This window comes from Hemiscyllium ocellatum, chromosome 6, assembly GCF_020745735.1.
Source record: "Hemiscyllium ocellatum isolate sHemOce1 chromosome 6, sHemOce1.pat.X.cur, whole genome shotgun sequence".
NCBI classification, from domain to species: Eukaryota; Metazoa; Chordata; class Chondrichthyes; order Orectolobiformes; family Hemiscylliidae; genus Hemiscyllium; species Hemiscyllium ocellatum.
Genome location: NC_083406.1, coordinates 90,839,834 through 90,859,546, shown reverse-complemented (window position 1 = coordinate 90,859,546; position 19,713 = coordinate 90,839,834). Strand labels below are relative to the sequence as shown.

At 42.2% G+C, this 19,713-nt stretch overlaps 1 protein-coding gene across 8 annotated transcripts in view; it reads right to left on the bottom strand.

Annotated features, from left to right (window-relative positions):
• The window catches only part of LOC132816485 (protein furry homolog), a 397,881-nt gene that overhangs the window by 170,455 nt on the left and 207,713 nt on the right, over positions 1-19,713 (bottom strand). For all 8 annotated transcript variants that reach the window (XM_060826132.1, XM_060826128.1, XM_060826135.1 and 5 more), the window contains exons 13-17: positions 15,667-15,775; positions 14,103-14,189; positions 12,287-12,458; positions 9,589-9,721; positions 1,266-1,373 (exon numbers count right to left, since the gene is read on the bottom strand). In XM_060826132.1, coding sequence (XP_060682115.1) covers positions 1,266-1,373; positions 9,589-9,721; positions 12,287-12,458; positions 14,103-14,189; positions 15,667-15,775 — 609 coding nt within the window. The remainder of the gene's footprint in view (positions 1-1,265; positions 1,374-9,588; positions 9,722-12,286; positions 12,459-14,102; positions 14,190-15,666; positions 15,776-19,713) is intronic.

Genomic DNA, 19,713 nt, shown 5'->3' with positions numbered 1-19,713 from the left:
ACTTGGTATGTCCTGTCCACAAAAATTAGGACAAATTTGATTGACCAATTACCATTCCATCAGTTTACCTTCAGCCTTCAGCAAAATGGTGGAAGGAGCTTTCAACAGGGTGATCAAGCAGCATTTCTTCAGCATTAAACTACTCGCTAATGCTCAGTTTATGTTCTGCCAAAGCAACTCATTACTTATTACATCCTTAGTCCAAACATAGACAAAATGGTTGAACTCCAAAGGTGAGATGAGAGTAACTGCCCTTAACATCAAGGCTGCATTTTACAAGTATGATATCAAGGTGCCCGGGGAAAATTAAATTAAATGGGAATCAAGGGGCAAACTGTTCAATTGTGGAGTCATATCTGGCAACAAAAGGAAGATGTTTGCAATTATTGGAGGTTAATCAGGTCTCAGTGAAAGGATATCACTGCAAGAATTCCTCAGGTTTATGCCCTGGTTAAACCAACTTCAGTTGCGTCTCCAAATTATCTTCCCTCTGACATAAGGTCTGAAATGCAGCTGTTTGCTGGTGATTGCCCAACATTCTACACCATTCACCACTCCTCAGATACAGTGTCCATATACACCAAGACCTGGAAAATATCCAGGTTCAGTCTGAGAAGTAGCAAATGATATTTGTGCTACACAAGTCTCAGGCGATGACCATCTCCAACAAGAGACGTTCTGACCAGTTTTTCTTCATGTTCAATAGCATTAGCATTACTGAATCCCTCACAATTAACATCTTGGATTTATCAATGACCAGAAACCAACTGAACCAGCCATTCAAATAATGCAATTATAAAAGCAAGTCAGACACAAGAGGTCTATTGTGTGCAATTTACCCTTGCCTCTCCGTGCCTGTTCACTATTTAAGAAGCACAAGTCATGAGTGCGATGGAACGTTCTCCAATCACCTGGATGGGTGCAACTGCAACAACACTCAAAAAGCTTGACACCATCCAAGACAAAGAATCCCACCTGAGTGATGCCCCATCTACCAACTTTAATATTCACTCCCTTTGCTACTGATGCACGCATCAGAGAGCACCTAGTGAACAAAAGCAAAACATTGCAGATACTAAAAATAAGAAATATAAACAGAAAATGCTGGAAATGTTCTGCATCACCTTTCTTCTGATGATTCATTCTGTTAAACTCAGCTCCTTTTTCCACTGTTGCTACAAGATCTGCAGGCTTCTAAATTGGCAACAAAACTTGAATTTAATTATGCTTCATTCTATGATACCAAACTGATGGAAAACACATACCTTGACAGTAAGTCGATCAATTCTAGCTTCGACATTCCATCCGGTATTATTCGTGGAATGGCAGCTACGCTGGTCCTGAAAAGGTCAATTTTTGGTTTCCTTTCACCCCTGGATCAAAGTAGGAAAGTTAATTTATGGGTGAAGATAAAAAGAAAATACAATATTGCACTTTTTATACATTTATGCAGTTAATCATTTAGAAAACCTTATCCATTTCCACTGAAGTTTAAATCAGCAATTTAAACAATTTGACCGTTATGCAAATAACAATGCCTTTATTGGTCACGGAGTGTTACATTGTTGCTGTAAGGGGCATTGGTGAGGCCACTTTTAAAATACTGCATTCAACTTCGATAGTCACAGGGGAGGTGCCAGAAGACTGGAGGTTGGCAAACGTGGTGCCACTGTTTAAGAAGGGCGGTAAAGACAAGCCAGGGAACTATAGACCAGTAAGCCTGACATTGGTGGTGGGCAAGTTGTTGGAGGGAATCCTGAGGGACAGGATTTACATGTATTTGGAAAGGCAAGGACTGATTCGGGATAGTCAACATGGCTTTGTGCTTGGGAAATCATGTCTCACAAACTTGATTGAGTTTTTGAAGAAGTAACAAAGAAGATTGATGAGGGCAGAGCAGTAGATGTGATCTACATGGACTTCGGGAAGGCGTTCAACAAGGTTCCCCATGGGAGACTGATTAGCAAGGTTAGATCTCATGAAATACAGGGAGAACTAGCCATTTGGATACAGAACTGGCTCAAAGGTAGAAGACAGAGGGTGGTGGTGGAGGGTTGTTTTTCAGACTGGAGGCCTGTGACCAGTGGAATGCCACAAGGATCGGTGCTGGGTCCTCTACTTTTTGTCATTTACATAAATGATTTGGATGCGAGCATAAGAGATACAGTTAGTAAGTTTGCAGATGACACCAAAATTGGAGGTGTAGTGGACAACTAAAAGGGTTACCTCAGATTACAACAGGATCTGGACCAGATGGGCCAATGGGCTGAGAAGTGGCAGATGGAGTTTAATTCAGATAAATGTGAGGTGCTGCGTTTTGGGAAAGCAAATCTTAGCAGGACTTATACACTTAATGATAAGGTCTGAGGGAGTGTTGCTGAACAAAGAGACCTTGGAGTGCAGGTTCATAGCTCCTTGAAAGTGGAGTCGCAGGTAGATAGGATAGTGAAGAAGGCGTTTGGTATGCTTTCCTTTATTGGTGAGAGTATTGAGCACAGGAGTTGGGAGGTCATGTTGCGACTGTACAGGACATTGGTTAGGCCACTCTTGGAATATTGCGTGCAATTCTGATCTCCTTCCTATCAGAAAGATGGTGTGAAACTTGAAAGGGTTCAGAAAAGATTTACAAAGATATTGCCAGGGTTGGAGGATCTGAGCTACAGGGAGAGGCTGAACAGGCTATGCTGTTTTCCCTGGAGCATCGGAGGCTGAGGAGTGACCTTATAGAGGTTTACAAAATTATGAGGGGCATGGATAGGATAAATAGACAGAGTCTTTTCCCTGGGATCGGGGAGTCCAGAACTAGAGGGCATAGGTTTAGGGTGAGAGGGGAAAGATATAAAAGAGACCTGAGGGGCAACTTTTTCACGCAAAGGGTGGTATGTGTATGGAATGAGCTGCCAGAGGATGTGGTGGAGGCTGGTACAATTGCAACATTTAAGAGGCATTTGGATGGGTATATGAATAGGAAGGGTTTGGAGGGATATGGGCTGGGTGCTGGCAAGTGGGACTAGATCGGGTTGGACCGAAGGGTCTGTTTCCATGCTGTACATCTCTCTGACTCTCTAGCTCTGGTCACCTTTCTACAGAAAGGATGTTATAGAGTCATAGAGATGGAAACAGACCCTTCGGTCCAACCCATCTATGCCGACCAGATAACCCAACCCAATCTAGCCCACCTGTCTGTACCCAGCCCATATCCCTCCAAACCCTTCCTATTCATATACCCAAAAAGATGCCTTTAAATGTTGCTATTGTACGAGCCTCCACCACTTCCTCTGGCAGCTCATTCTATACACGTACCACCCTCTGCGTGATTTCAGAGCCTGAATGAAATCACCTAAAAGCCTCTTTCTGTTCCAAAGAAAACAAGCACAAAGAATTTCATCATTCCACCAAAACTAAAGTTCAGACCACCACCTTGCATCTCTCCCCATGAACCCCTCTAAGGTGATCACATCATTCCAGGTGTTAACCTTGAGAGGGTACAGAAAAGATTTACAAGAATCTTGTTGTTGGGTCTGGAGGGTTTGAACTATAAGGAGAAGTTGAAAAGGCAGAGACTGTTTCCCTACAGCATTGGAGGCTGAAGAGTAACTTTATAGAGGTTTATAAAATCATGAGGGGCATGGATAAGGTGAATAGCCAAGGTCTTTTTCCTAGGGTGGAGAATCCAAAACTGTAGGGCATAGGTTTAAGGTGAGAGGAAAAAAATTTAAATAGGACCCGAGGAGTGCAAGGAAGATCTGACAGAGGAAGTGGTAGAGATGGGTACAATTACAACATTTAAAAGGCATCTGGATGGGTATATGAATAGGAAGTGTTTAGAGGGATATGGGCCAAATGCTGGTAAACGGGCCTAGGTCAGATTGGGATGTCTGGTTGGTATGAATGAGTTAGAATGAAGGCTCCAGGTTTCTCAAGCAATCAAGCAGGCTGGCACCTCAAATTTATCAAAGGAAGGACATATAGGTTAGAGGACAATTCAGAGGTTCCAGAATGGCTGAACTGTTTGTTAATTTCTGTAGCTTCGGTAAATACAGAAACGGGAAGGAAGTCAAGGAAGGCAAGTTTCTGGGACTCTCATGTGGAGAGCTTGCTAAGAGACCTGACAGTCTGGAAGTAAGGGGATATTTATGTAGGGTAGAAATTCAAGGTAGCTTGGAGAGATGTGACTGAGGAAGGGATCAGCAAGGGTGGTCTTTCTAACCCTGATAAAAGTGCACAAAAAGGACCATGGCCTCCAGAAGGCAGCACAGGCAAATAACATAGAGATTTAAACACCTGACTTTCCCATTTTTATCCGACATGACATTCCACAGTGACGAAATAAAGAACTGTATAAGCTGTACCCATGCCACAGTGAAGATTAATTGTGAGTGCAGATCAAGGTAAGCAGTAGCTCAATGGCCTGCAGATTAGATCAACAAATCCTAAAGTGAGCATGATCATGACAGGCATATGACGCAACGCCATTTTTCAAGGTTTAACCCTGCCTAATCTTGAATCTACTTCCCCTTGGCTACTAAATGTCTTCACATCTGAAATGCTGCCTCCGATTTTTCCAGCGTCATGGAGACTTCTCATTTTTTTTCCAACTGGTGCTGCTACCCAGAAATGGAAGACACCCCCATCCCAACAACCCCAGCTCCCCCAGCAATGTAGACAGACCCTATTTTCACCAACAGGGGAAAGAGAACGTGCTGAGATTCACTGATGGAGGAAACCATAGCCTGAGGCTTCATTTGTTCTCAATTCCAATGAGTTCCCATTTTTACTGGAGCAAGGTCTGGTTCTTATGGCTTCAAACATGCAATTACTTATAAATGCACATAAAAGGTGGATAAGGTTTGTGGACTGTTGTTATTTACATCCCCAGTTCTTTACATTTCAAAAAAGCGATGTGTTTTTTGACATAATCCTAAGAGAATATTATTTCTATTGATAGCTTCCATGATCAATGACTGTAGCAGTAGGGAAGCAGGAAGGCCCTAAATTTTAGTTTTATAGAGGGATATGAATGCAAGTTCTGCAATTTATAAGAGATTAAGACATTTAAGGGATTTTAATGCATTAAATGGAATGCTATCAATTAGAGTGATTTTTATTATATAATTATAGATAATTCAAACTATATTTTCCTTCATGTGGCATGAATCCTGGAGCCTAACCAGTGTCGATACTGAGTAACTGGCATGGAGGATACAAGTTCAAAGTTTGCACATTCTCCCTACTTCTATGTAGTTTTCTCTGGGTGCTCCAGTTTCTTCCCACAGTCCAAAGATGTGCTGCTTAGGTTGATTGGCCATGTTAAATTGCCCATGATGTTCAGGGATGTGCAGGCTAGGTGGGTTAGCCATGGGAAATGTAGGGTATCAGAGATATGGTGGGTCTGGAAGGGATGGCCTTCAGAGAGTCAGTGTGGATTCAATGGGGCTGAATGGCCTGCTTCCAAACTGTAGGAATTCTATGATCTTTCAAAGTATAATTAATGAGTGAGGGTCTTGGAAATACATAATTTGACATAGGGGCTATGTGGGGGATATAGGTTGGCATTGATGAGACCATGGAGTCTGGGTGAGACGGGATGAGAGGTGAGGGCTCGAGATCCAATTATTCCCAGCACATCTGGGACCAAGTCCAGAGCAATAAGTTGGACCTTTTACCAAACATGTCTCAGTACTTAGAAGCCCCTGTGGCCAACTCTAACCTGTCCTGAGGTGGTGGGGTAACATTCAGTGTACACCAGTCCTTTTGAATGAAGCTCTTGCTATTTGGACATTTACCTAAGGAGGATGCAATGAGCCTGAAATTTCTGGACTCTGCGCTTTCACCTAAGAAGAAAATACGTGGGCCACTAATTCCATTGCTCTTCCTAAGGATGCTGCCTGACCTGCTAAGTATTTGTTGTATATCATAGTGGCTCGAACAAGATGCACTTGTTACAGGATTAAATAACATAAACACTGGAAATACTCTTTGGCTGAATTTTCAAGATGGGGGGAGGGGGGGGGGGAGATTTGCGTATTGCTTATTCCTCCTTCCCCACTTAGTAAAAGTCATGTGATCAATAACCATAGCAATAACACATTGAGAGGATGATTTATATCACCCAGTGGAAAATAAGGACATCTCTAGAGACAAAGGGGATAATGATCATACTGCCATCTGTTAGCGCTTCTAACAGAAGAATTACTGGCACAAACATCTCAAGAATTGATTATCAAGACAATGGCAAAGTAGCAGAGCTGTGTAGGATTTTTAGCCTGGGACTCATCCGCTCCTATCTGCTTTTGTTCTTTGTGATTCTGCTCTTTTTCTTTATATTCTTTCATTTTCTCATTTTTTTTTCTTTGTGGCTTTTTGCGGTAGTTTATTTGGTGGCATTGGCATGGCAGGGAGAATGCACAAATGGTGGCGTCTCCTGGCAACTGAAGGAAGCAGTGGCAAACCTCCTCCTGTGATCAGAAGCAACTGACTTTTCAAGATGGCGGCATCAATAAGGTGACATTGGGACTTTTGGCGAGGTGGTGGCAGACTCATGGTTGTGGTAAGCCCAGAACAGGGACTCCTGGCATTATCAGGTGTGCAGCAGTAGACCCGATGGAGGGGACTCCTGGTTATGGGGCAAGTGTGGGTCCTGCCATTGGTGGTGGTGTCATTAAAGTGGGCCCTGTGACGATGAAGTGGCACCTGAAGAGCGGTGACTTCTACTTGGTGGGTCCGGTATAGGTGGCGGCAAGGCGATGGTGGAGGGACGGAGACACAAGTGTCATTAGCGAGCCGGCTGAGGGCTCAGAGTTTAGGACGGAGGCGATGGAACAAAGATAGACTCTCTTCCAGTTATATCTTTTTATTCTTTTATTTATTTTCTTAAGATATTCAAAATGGCACCAGACTGTGGCGACAGTTGAAGATCTTCACCATATTTTACTGTATTATTTACTGTAGAATGCAACTGACAATAACTCATTAACTTCAATATAATTCAATGCTTAAATGCATTGCATTGGCAATGATGATGGTCTTGAGATGAGCATATCTGCTACTTCCTTTTAACATTCTATGTCCTGTTAATTTCAATATCATGCCATTTTCTATTTCAAGCACTGACACATGCCTTATAAACTTTCTAATCTGCATCTGAAACAATGGCCTCAATTTTTACAATGACGGAGAGGGTCTCTAGCTTAACCAAACTGGTCCTGCTTCAAACCTAGCACCCACCATTTGTGCAGGTGGAAGAATCGGAAGGTTTACACATCTATAATTCAGAAGGCAACTGTTCATGTAAAAGTGCAGTTGCCTTCAACTGGTACATACTGCTGCAATTGACAGTTGCTCGTACAGGAATACTTCAAGATGTGCTGCCAATCAAATGGGCTGCTTTGTTCTGCATCTCATGAAGGATGATGGAGTTTCAACAAGGCAAGTCATAGAGTCATAGAGTCCTACAGCATGGAGACAGGCCCAAACTGGTCCATGCCAACCAAAATGTATGTCCACGCTAACTCCATTTCCCTGCACTTGACCCATATCCTTCTAATCTTTTCCCATGCATGTATTTGTCAAAATGTCTTTTAAATGTTGTTAATGTACCCGCTTCAACCACTTGCGCTGGCAGCTCATTCCATATACATACCACCTTCTGTGTAAAAAACATTGCCCCTCTGGTTCCCTTTTATTCTTTCCTCTCTAACCGTAAATTGATACTCTCTGGTCCTCGATTCCCCAACCCTGGAAAAAAGATTGAGTGCATTCCCTCTATCCATGTCTCTCATGATCTTACTCACATCCATAAGGTCTCCTCCCCGTCTCCTAAGCTCGAAAGAAAAAAAGTCCTGGCTTGTTCAACCTCTCCCAATAACTCAGACCATTGAGTCCAGGCAACATGCCTGTAAATTTCTTCTGCACTCTTTCCAGTTTAACAACATTCTTCCTAGAGTAAGTTGACCAAAACTGAACACAATACTCTTAAGTGCGGCCTCACCAACGTCTGTATAACTGCAACTTAACTTCCCGATTTCAATACTCAATGCCCTGATTGACGAAGGCCAGTATGCCAAAAGCCTTCTTTACTGCCCTGTCTACCTGTGACTCCACTTTCAGGGAATTGTGAATCCTGAACTCCAAGGTCTCTCTGTTCCACTACACTCCTTAAGGCACTAGCATTCACCATGCAACCGCTATCTTGATTTGACTTTCCAAAATACAAAACCTCACACTTATCTATAAGACACTCCGTTTGCCATTTCTCAGCCCATTTCCCCAGCTGATCATAGTCCTGCTACAATTTCTGATAACCTTCCTCACTGTCCACGATGCTGCCTATTTTAGTGTTAATCATGCCTTGTACATTCTCATCCAAATCACTGATATAGATAACAAACAACAATGGGCCCAGAACCGACCCCTGAGGCACTCCACTAGTCACAGACCTCCAGTCCGACAAGCATCCTTCCACTATTACCCTGTGTTCCCTACCATCAAGCCAAATGTATATCCAATTTGCCAGCTCCCCCTGGATTCCATGTGATCTAACCTTCCAACGGGAACCTTATCAAAGGCCTTCATGAAATCTATGTAGACTACACCTACCACACTGCCTTCGTCATTCTTCCTGGTCACTTCATCAAAGAAGTCTAACAAATTTGTGAGGCATGACCTCCCATGCACAAAGCCAAGCTGACGATTCCTAAACAAACCTTTTCTTTCCAATAGCAAGTAAATCTTATCCCTCAGTATCTTCTCAAGTAACTTGCCCACACAGATGTTAGGCTTATTGGTCTATAGTTCCCAGGTTTTTCGTTGCAAGTGGGAGTGTTCCTGATTTGGGCCTTGATGACAGTGGTCAAGCTTTAGGTAGTCAGGAGGTAAGTTACTTGCTGCAGGATTTCCAGCCTCCAACCTCCCAACTAGTGAATTCCTCAGCAGACAATTACAACTTCATTTTGTTTCATCGTATTCTGGATCTTAATGTCTGCCATGTTGTTATACTCGTTGAGTTGGCTTGGAGAGGATAAGGACAAACAGAAGTTGATGGAAGGCATGTGTTGCCAGGAGTTTGCACTAAATTTACCTATGTCTTATATAGGACCATGCAGGGTATGTGGAAGGAAATTAATTGGTATAATGGTTAAAAATTCCCACGATGGTTAAGTTAGCAATGGTGAGGATGAGAAGATTGCTCCAGCTTACATAAAAAGACAATGTGTAAGATCACTGAGGTTAGCCTTTCAAACATCCAGCCTCTGCACCTAATACCTGTTATGGCTGCCTCCATACATTTCTAATGTAGTGGGCCTGCCTCTTGTTAACACAGCAGTCCCCCCACCTCCCAATCTTTAAAATAAAATTAGAAATCAGGCACTTTCTCCTAAATTTGATACTGTGGAATTGGGATTTTTTCTGACTCAGGAGCAAAAATACAGGCCTGAGAATATTTATACAAATAACTTGACAACAGTAGTTGAGCACTGCTAGTATGTTTGCCTTTCTGAAAAGATTGGAACTGATGTGCACAGCTGCATAAAACAGCTCCAAAATCAACTCAAAACGGAATTCTGCATTAATTATTTGCATGCTTACGTGATCATGTCTTCAGGCTCTTTGTTCAATATTTGCGTATTGGTCAACATCATACAACGGCCAACTTCTTTGTCAAGGTGCCTTAAGATGCTATCTAGTGCTTTTCTTAGTTGTGGGTAGTACAAAGATATTCCTGTTGAGTTAAGGGCAAAATCTAACTTTAGAATAGTTTTGGCAGACTTTGCTAACTTAAAGCATTGACCCTGAATTTCCTTACAACCTGCAGTACCATCACCATTATTAGATCATTATACTCAATAAAATCAAAAATATTTATTTTATATTTCAACAGAGTCAACATGGGTTGCTGGGTTTGTCAACAATCTGGTACACCTGGAGGCAATAGGAAAGAAGGGTGATGGAAATGTTGTTGATTTGGCATTGTTTAGCGGCCTTGGTGTAACATCTAGTGCATATTCCACCCAGCAGTATAAGTAACATTCCAGGATGATACACTAGCTCTCAGGTTCAGAAGTCGGTTCCTCTTATCTTCCATGTATTTCAGGAAGAGTTTGCTAGTCTTCTTATATTAAATTCGGTGCAATTTTTAAAAATAAATTATCTACTGTTCATGAGCATTCTTTCTAAAATATATTCCTGCTGTTCCCTACCATCAATTTCCATCTATACTTAATCTATGCTCATTTGCATTAATCACCTTAATCACTGGAATCAGAGAGCCTAAATTCAATGCTGTTGAACCCTGTTTTCATGCATGAAATGGGCTCAATGGCAATGCAGATGCTTACATTTAATTTGCTCAATTGTGCCATTGCTAAATTGTTGTGATTGTGAGCCTAGGTCCCCTTTCAATTTTTGGCACATTTCAAATTTGAACTCTTCAATTTGTTAAGACAAAATGAAGCTTGCAATGGTTAACTAGTAGTCTTTCAAGTTGAGTTCAGTTTACTACGATGAGGTGTTACGTTGATACTCTCTGCACAGGACCCTTCTCAAAAAGAGGCCCTAAAATCTTTCACAACTTTTTTTTTAATGGAGACTTTTCTTCTGACTCCACATAGCAACTATATTGACTGCTGGCTTGCCCTTCAACTTGCTTCCTCTTTGCCCCCTGTCCTTGAGATTAAATTGATTACATGCAACTGGCTGGAGGATTGGGGTTAGCTTGCCCACGTTATGATGGTAAAGCAGGAGGACAAACTTTTTCCAGCTCTTTATCTCCGTTTTCTCACCATGATATTGAGTGGTTGCTGGAATCACATTAATTTGGATTGCAATAAATATAATTCTAATCTGTTTTAATAGTCTTGTTCTTATTTTTTACAATGCTGCTATCAAATTTGCAATCTCATCTATTTCTATGGAAAAAGCCCAAATCCTTGAATTTTGTATTTGGGTATATTAGGCAGCTTGTTGGTGAACCTGCATTGTATTCTCGATGTTATTTTAACATTATTCCCACAGTATGGATCCCACATCCGCACAATGAGTGTGAAATTTAATGAAAATACCACTTCCTTGTTTGCTTCCTTCCCTCACACTCCTAGGTCCTGTCCTGTTTGGACTATTTCCAACACAGCCAACTCGTTTCAAACATTTACATTTCTCGTTCACATTGCCTAGCTGTTATCTCTCTCTCGGCTGATCATCAACAAGCTCTTTATGTGCCTATTCCTTTTCTCTCTCTCTGGGGACTATCTTAACGTAGTCTAATCTCTTCTCAACCAATGGTAGGCGGCACAAGGTGGCACAGTGGCTCAGTGATTTGCACTGTTATATCACAGTGCCAGAGACCTAGGTTAAATTTCGTCTTCAGACAACTGTCTGTGTGGAGTTTGCACATCCTCCCAGTATCTGTGTGGGTTTCCTCTGGGTGCTCCAGTTTCCTCCCACAGTGCAGGTTAGGTGAATTGGCCATACTAAATTGTCCATAGTGTTCAGGGATATGTAGGTTAGGTGCATTAGTCAGGGGTAAATGTAAAGTAATAGAGTAAGGGAATGGGCCTGGGTGGGTTACCCCTCAGAGGGTCAGTGTGGACCTTTTGGGCTGAAGGACCTGTTTCGACACTGTAGCGTCTTCAGTATAAATTTTACCCTTCCCCAGCTATTTTCAGTTCTAACAAAGGGTCACTGGGCTCAAAATGTTAACAGTTTTCTCTCCCAGACCTGTTATGTTTGTCCAATATACTGAAACAAAAACAAAATCTAGTTATTTGTGTATTGACTCTTCCTCTCATTGGTCTGTGCAGTATACTTGAGGTTGGCTGGTTCCTTCTGTCCTACTTAGGAATGCATCTCCTAGCTTCAATTCCATCCACTACATTAATTGTGGCCTTAGTATTTTTAAAACAGATTCACAATTAAATGTCAACTTTTAACATTTTCATTTTAAACCAAATCTTACATTCACTGACACGGAGTTCCATTTGCTATATGCTTTTTTTTTCAGATCAGAAACTATCAATATCCCTTTGCAACTTAATTTGGTACTCAGAATTATTTATCATGCTTCTGACTTTGGCATCATCTACAAAATTGGAAGTTTCTCTAGTTCCACATCCAAACACATAACTTTATAGTGGCTATTGTCTATATGCATAAAATATTTCAGAATCCAAGAGGTAGGATTTTATTTTAAAATTCCAACATGATGGTTCTCTTAATCTCTCACTGTAACTCAAGGAATTCTATCCTATCACAGTTAAACAAAAACGTGTATTAACAACTTAAGACTGACCTATCATTTTTGCTTCTTCTTCGGTCAAGGTTTTACTCAAGTAAGTCTTCTTCACTCTGAGTGTATTTCCAGAAGGGAGTACAGCTCCTGTGTTAGGCATTGGAGGCTCCCCATCCTTCTGTTGCAGGTTGTCAGCAACCACAAGGAAAGCTCTCAAACCAATATTCATTCTCTGTGAAGCATTGAAACATATTGCAGAAGTACACTTGGCAATATTTTGGCATGAAACAATGACTTTCCTTCATTCATATAGATTAGGGTTAAAATTAAACACATTACTATACCTATGTATGACAATCCACTTACTGGGCTATTAAATCAAAATGTCATGACGTATTTTATATTAATGATTTCCTTGTTTTCAAAACAATTTAATCCTAATTTATTGTGGTTCTGTTCGCTGAGCTGGGAATTTGTGTTGCAAATGTTTCGCCCCCTGTCTAGGTGACATCCTCAATGCTTGGGAGCCACCTGTGAAGCGCTTCTGTGATCTTTCCTCCGGCATTTGAAGTGGTTTGGATCTGTCGCTTCCGGTTGTCAGTTCCAGCTGTCCGTTGCAGTGGCCGGTATATTGGGTCCAGATCGATGTGCTGATTGATTGAATCTGAGGATGAGTGCCATGCCTCGAGGAATTCCCTGGCTGTTTTCTGTTTGACTTGTCCTATAATAGTAGTATTGTCCCAGTTGAATTCGTGTTGCTTGTCATCCGCGTGTGTGGCTACTAAGGATAGCTGGTCGTGTTGTTTCGTGGCTAGTTGGTGTTCATGGATGCGGATCGTTAGCTGTCTTCCTGTTTGTTCTATGTAGTGTTTTGTGCAGTCCTTGCATGGGATTTTGTACACATTGGTTTTGCTCACGCTGGGTATCGGGTCCTTCGTTCTGGTGAGTTGTTGTCTGAGAGTGGCTGTTGGTTTGCGTGCTGTTATGAGTCCTAGTGGTCGCAGTAGTCTGGCTGTCAGTTTGGAAATGCTCTTGATGTATGGTAACGTGGCTAGTCATTTGGGTTGTGGCATGTCCTCGTTCCATTGTCTTTCCCTTAGGCATCTGTTGATGAAATTGCAGGGATATCCGTTTTGGCGAATACATTGTATAGGTATTCTTCTTCCTCTTTTTGCAGTTCTGGTGTACTGCAGCGTGTTGTGGCACTTTTGAACAGTATGTTGATGCAACTTCTTTTGTGTATGTTGGGGTGGTTGCTTTTGTAGTTCAGGACTTGGTCTGTGTGAGTGGCTTTCCTGTATACCTTTGTGGTGAATTCAATAAGCACATCGATCTGGGCCACTGCAGCGGACAGCTGGAACTGACAACCGGAAGCGACAGATTCAAACCTCTACAAATGCCAGAGGAAAGATCACAGAAGCGCTTCACAGGAGGCTCCCAAGCACTGAGGATGTCACCTAGACAGGGGACGAAACTACTGCAACACAAATTCCCAGCTCGGCGAACAGAAGCACAACAACAAGCACCCAAGCTACAAATCTTCTCACAAACTTTAATCATAATTTAAATAGTAAAACACATTTTTGCACGAGATTTAGCAGTAAACCCAGAGCAGATAGTTGCTGCTGCTGCAATTGGTTATGGCCACACAGTTTCAATTAGACTCAGTAAGTTTTTAGCTTCTTTCAATGGTAGCAAGCTGGTAAACAGTGTTGGCCGTTAGTTTAGACTTTACTGTACATTGTAACTAAACAATTTATTTTTTGTGATTAAGTTTGAAATTACTGGTTAAAAAGAACTTTTTCTATATAAATACAATTATCCAAAAAAATTCTTAAATTAAGACAAGAATATTTTGGAAGAAAACAATAAATACCTCAGGATTCAGACTGAAGGTCTTTGGTGACTTTCCAACACTAAGAAGGTCAAATATGATTTCTTTCATAGCAAAATCTAATCGCTCCTGATAAGTGAAAAATATTTCTTAAAATTACTATAACATTGAGCATAGTTAGCAATTTTATACAGAAGCACTGAAAATATTCAAAATTTACAAAGAAAACATGAATATATGAAAAAAACAAAAGAACTGTGGATGCTGAAAATCAGAAACAAAAATCAGAAATTGTTGGAAAAGCTCAGTAGGCAGGTCTGGCAGCATCTGTGGAGAGAGGTCAGAGTTAGCGTTTTGTGATCCTTCCTGAGAACTGATGGTAGCTAGGAAAATGTTGTTTTTTATGCATAAGATGGGTGGGGTGGAGGGGGTTAGGAGTAAATTATAGCCAGAGATAGAAACCAAGAAAAAAAAACAGTTGGACAGACAAAGGAGTGGATAGTGATCAGGCTAGGAGACTGAATAACTGCTAATTGATACTGTTAGTGGTTCACAATGGTCTGTGTGTAATAGCAGACTATATGATAACAAGGTCTGGTGTGTGGGAGTTAGGGTAAGGGCATGGGAAAAGTCAAGCCAAAGATTGTTGAACTCGATATTAAGTCCAGAAATCTGTTGAGTTCCCAAATGGAAAATGAGGTGATGTTCTTCCAGCTTGTGCTGAGCTTCACTGGAGCACTGCAGCAAGCTGAGACAGAGATGCTGACTAGGGAACAAGGTGGCTTGTTGAGGTGGCAGGCAACTGAAAGCTCAGGATCTATTTTTGTTGACAGAATGTTAAGTACTCTGTGAAGTGGTCACGCAATCTGCACTTCATTTCACCAATGAAGGAGAGACCACATTATGAACAACGTATGGAGTAAACTAGATTGAGCAAAGTGCAGGTAAACCACTGCTTCATCTGAAAGGTGTGTTTGGACTACTGGATATGGAGGAAGGAGGAAGTACACAGACAGGTGTTACACTTCTTGCAGTTGCAGAGGAAGGTGACATGGGTCTGTGGAGGGGTATTGGGAGTGAAGCAGGAGTGGACCAGGTGGACAAAATGCCAGCAGCGATGGGAGGAGTGTTTTAAGTGACCAATTAAAGGGGTCAATTTGTTAGAGTACTCACCATCTCCACCTAATAGTCTAGTGAAGGTAGGTGGGCCACAGACACACCATCTCCTCCCCATCCCACAAAACATTATGCCTCCTCCAACACCAGCTCACATGGAGGGATGCAAAATTCCGTCTGCACATGAGCAGCTCTGTCTTCCCCAACTTCAATGTGAGCAATCATGTGATTCCCAACAAATTCTTTGTACGTTGACATATGGAATATATACTTTTCCAAAATTGTTTTCCTGCTGCAACCATCTGTTCTTTAAGATTCTGCATTAAAGACATCTGAATCTCTTCAATTGTTATAATATTTTTTAATACGATTTTTAGAATATTATCAAGTTACTAATGAATCTTGTTTATTTTCATTTAAATTTATCATGTCATTGAGCAAGAACAAAGTAAATGTAACAGATGGAGTAATTTGTAATCAGTTTCCATACCTGAGCGATGAATTGTATGATTTTCACAAAAATGTTGAGAGGCATATCCCTGGGCACAACACTGCGAGATCCTTTGGGAAAAAGTGTAGTTGTAATGCTTCCAAGTCGACTATAAAGGAAAGAGATTGATGATTGACTAAATACTTTTCTCTAAGGAAAATGATGAAAATGTTACAGTACATGTAATCACACTGAGAATGAAGTATTACATTTGCTCAATTTTAATAAACATTAGCCGATCATGAAATCTGACAGCTTCAAGTCAATTAACCACTTCTCTTCCTTGAGTATTCCCATTTCAAGCAACTTTTAGTGATTCACAGACAACTGTTGTAAAGTTTAAAAGGAAAAGACATTGCAATAACCTTTGAGGTTTTTTGCTATTAACAGTAAAAATAAGACTAGAATGACAATTTTCTCTGAAAAAATTCAATAATTTCATTTTTAAATTGTAATTTTGCACCCACCAAAGATCTGAGGGAATATGGAATCCAGTAATCCTCAATAAAAACCATTCTCAAACACAATGCTTATGCAAAATGGAAGAATGCCAATTTTCATAGAGGTCTTATTATTGCATAGGTCTTAAGTCACTGTTAACTTTAGCACCGGATAAGTTGTAGACCTTTTCATCAGGTAGCAGGGAGTTGTGTAAAAAAGTTCCAAGTACACAGAGGATACATAAAATCAGAATGTAACATGGGACGACTGGATAGTGAGTGTTCTTGAGTTTGCAATGGCGGCAAGGAGTTCTGCCTCCCAATAGCGTAAACCCAAAGTTTAGGTATCCTTCTTGGTAACAAAACTGCTGACATTATGAGGAAACATTTTACTACATTAGTCTCTGCTGCAAAGAAAGGGCCATTTACAAGTTAGGAATGCAACACCTAATTTGTTTTATTGTTTTATCCTCAAAGCAAACCTATTAGCAGCCCGCCTCCAGGTTTCCTGATCAATCGAGGAGGGAGGATGGAATGAGGCAGTTGATGCTACAATGAATACATTCTACATAAAGGCAGGTTTCACCAAGCAGACATGAAATGAAGTTGCTGGTGTGGAGTGCACATAAGTATTGTATTAAGAACCTGAATTCAGTGCCAGAAAAGATTCAATGACTTCAAGAGATCGAGCAAGGTGAATACTTTGTAACTCTCAATAGCTACCATCACTCTCTCACCTCCCCAAAATTGTCTTGATACCATCCCTTTACCTTTTCTCCACGATCTTTCTCAAATCACAATCTAAATGGACATCGCATATACTGATCCGTAACTTAAGGTCCTCAGTCACCCTTCTCATATTTCCATCTTCCATCCTCACAATCCTAACTCTCAGTTCCTTCTCATGCCAGGAAAAGAGAACTCATAATGCCAAGAAGCAGAGAACTAGATTGGAACTGGCATTTATAGATAAGGAATCCTGGAAGTTGGCAAGATAACAGCAGTAAAGGCCCAGAGTCTGAGGTGACCAGGGCATGGTTTTCTGGAATATATGGTCTTTACCTCCAGATAAAATTCAGGGGATCACAACTGTGAGGAGAATGGCTGCCCTGAAGGCACAATGCCCATGTGCCACTAATAGGGTTGAAGGACCAGTTCCCTTCCTTGGAGACATGTTGGAGAACTCCAGCAAATCAGGAGTTGTGCCACCTGAAACAATGGTAACTGTTAGCACGGTACTCGTGGTTTGAAGAGCTGGATTGGGGGTCTTGGCCAGTGTTTATCATTAGGCCTATTGAGGGGTATTGGGGTCAGGATTTAAGAGTAAAACTAGACAGGGTAACAAATTAGAGAGGGACCTCTGATAAGCCCAGACTTTCCCACCATTGTTTAAATCCTGGCTTTGGCAGGATGAAGGTCGAGACCTGTGCTGGAAAAGCACAGCAGGTCAAAGCAGCATCCGAGAAGCAGGAGAATCAACATTCTGGGCGAAAGCCCTTCATCAGGAGTGAGACTTGTGGGTTGGGAAGCTGAGATATAAAGGGGAGGGGGTGGGGTTGGTGGGGGCGGGGGGGGGGGAGGTAGTTGCGAAAGCGATAGGTAGTTGAGGTTAAGAGGGAAGGTGATAAGTCAAAGGAAGGTGTGGGGCGGATAGATGGGAAAGGTGATGGACAGGTCAGAAGGGCGGTGCCAAGTTATAGGCTTGGGACTGATATAATGTGGGGGAGGGGAATAAGGAAACTGCTGAAATCCACATTTATCCCGTGTGGTTGCAGAGTCCCAAGGTGGAATATAAGGCGTTCATCCTCCAGGCATCAGGTAGCAACGGTTTGGCAGTGGAGGAGGCCCAGGACCTACATGTCCTTAACACTGTGGGAGGGGGAGTTGAAGTGTTCAGCCAAGGGGCAGTGGGGTTGGTGGGTGCGGGTGTCCCAGAGATGTTCTCTGAAATGATCCGCAAGAAGATGTCCTGTCTCCCCGATGTAGAGGAGACCACATTGGGTGTAATGGATACAGTAGTTGACATTGGTAGAAGTACAATTAAATTTCTGTAGAATGTGGAAGGATCCTTTGGGGCCTTGGATAGAGGTGAGGGGAATGGTGTGTGGGCACAGGTTCTGCACTTCCTACGGTGGCAGGGATAGGTGCCAGGAGTGGGGTGTGGGCTGGTGGCGAGTGTGGATCTGATGAGAGAGTTGTGGAGGGAATGGTCTCTCCAGAACACTGTTGGGGGTGGGGAGGGAAATATATCTCAAGTGGTGGGGTCTGTTTGGAGGTGGGAGAAATGGTGAAGGATGATGCGATGTATGTGAAGGTTAGTAGGGTGGAAAGTGAGAACTTTCTGTCCTTGTTGCATTGGGAGGGGTGGGATTCAAGGGCAGTGTGCAGGAAATGGAGGCGATACGCTGGAGGGCATCGTCAACCCTGCGATCTTGGAAGAAGGAGGCCATATGGGATTTTCTAGGGTGGAATTGGTCATCCTGGGAACAGATGTGGCAAATGCGGAGGAATTGGGAATAAAGGATGGAGAAGTAGGGTGGGAGGAGGTGTAGTCTAGGTAGCTGTGGGAGTTGGTGGGTTTGTATTAGATGTCCATGGTTAGTTGGCTGCCGGAGACAGAGATGGAGAGGTCCAGGAAGGGGAGGGAGGTGTCTGAGATGGTCCAGGTGAATTTGAGGTTGGGGTGGAAGGTGTTAGTAAAGCTGATGAACTGTTCAACCCCCCCGTGGAAGCACGAGGTACCGCCGATACAGTCATCAATATAGTGGAGGAACAGGTGGGGCTGGTGCCAGTGTAAATGTGGAAGATGGTCTGTTCCACATACCCCTAAAAAGGCTGGGTCCCATGTAGGTGCCCATGGCTACCCCTTTGGTTTGGAGAAAGTGGGAGGAAGTTGTTGAGGATGAGACCAGTTCAGTGGATGAGGGTGTCGGTGGAAGAGTACTGGTTGGGATGGCCTGAGAGGAAGACACAGAGGGATAGGAGGGCTTCATCATGGTGGATCAATGTGTATAGGGACTGGATGAGCATGGTGAAGATGAGGCATTGGGGACCATGAAAACAAAAATGTTGGAGGAGGTGAACCCTTGGGTGGACATGAATTAAGCAGACTACTCAGTGCAAACCCCATCACTGATAAAACTGAGGTGCAGTTAAGTAGGTAACATGAAGCTGCCTTGTCAGGTCCACACTTACCACCATCCCACACCCCACTCCTGGCACCTTTCCCAGTTAAGTAGGTAACATAAAAACACATAAAATCCAACTATTGGTGACAACTAAAGACATTACCATAGGGCAATCAATCATCGCTCATGTTGAATCAATGATAAGTGTTAGAATACAGATAATGCTGACCCTATTTCCCCATTATTATGATTTGGAGATGCCGGTGTTGGACTGGGGTGTACAAAGTTAAAAATCACACAACACCAGGTTGTAGTCCAACAGGTTCAATTGGAAGCACACTAGCTTTCGGAGCGATGTTCCTTCATCAGGTGATAGTGGAGGGCTCGATCGTTACATAGAATTTATAGCAAAAATTTGCAGTGTGATGTAACTGATGTATACATTGAAAAATTGATTGTCTGTTAAGCCTTTCATCTGT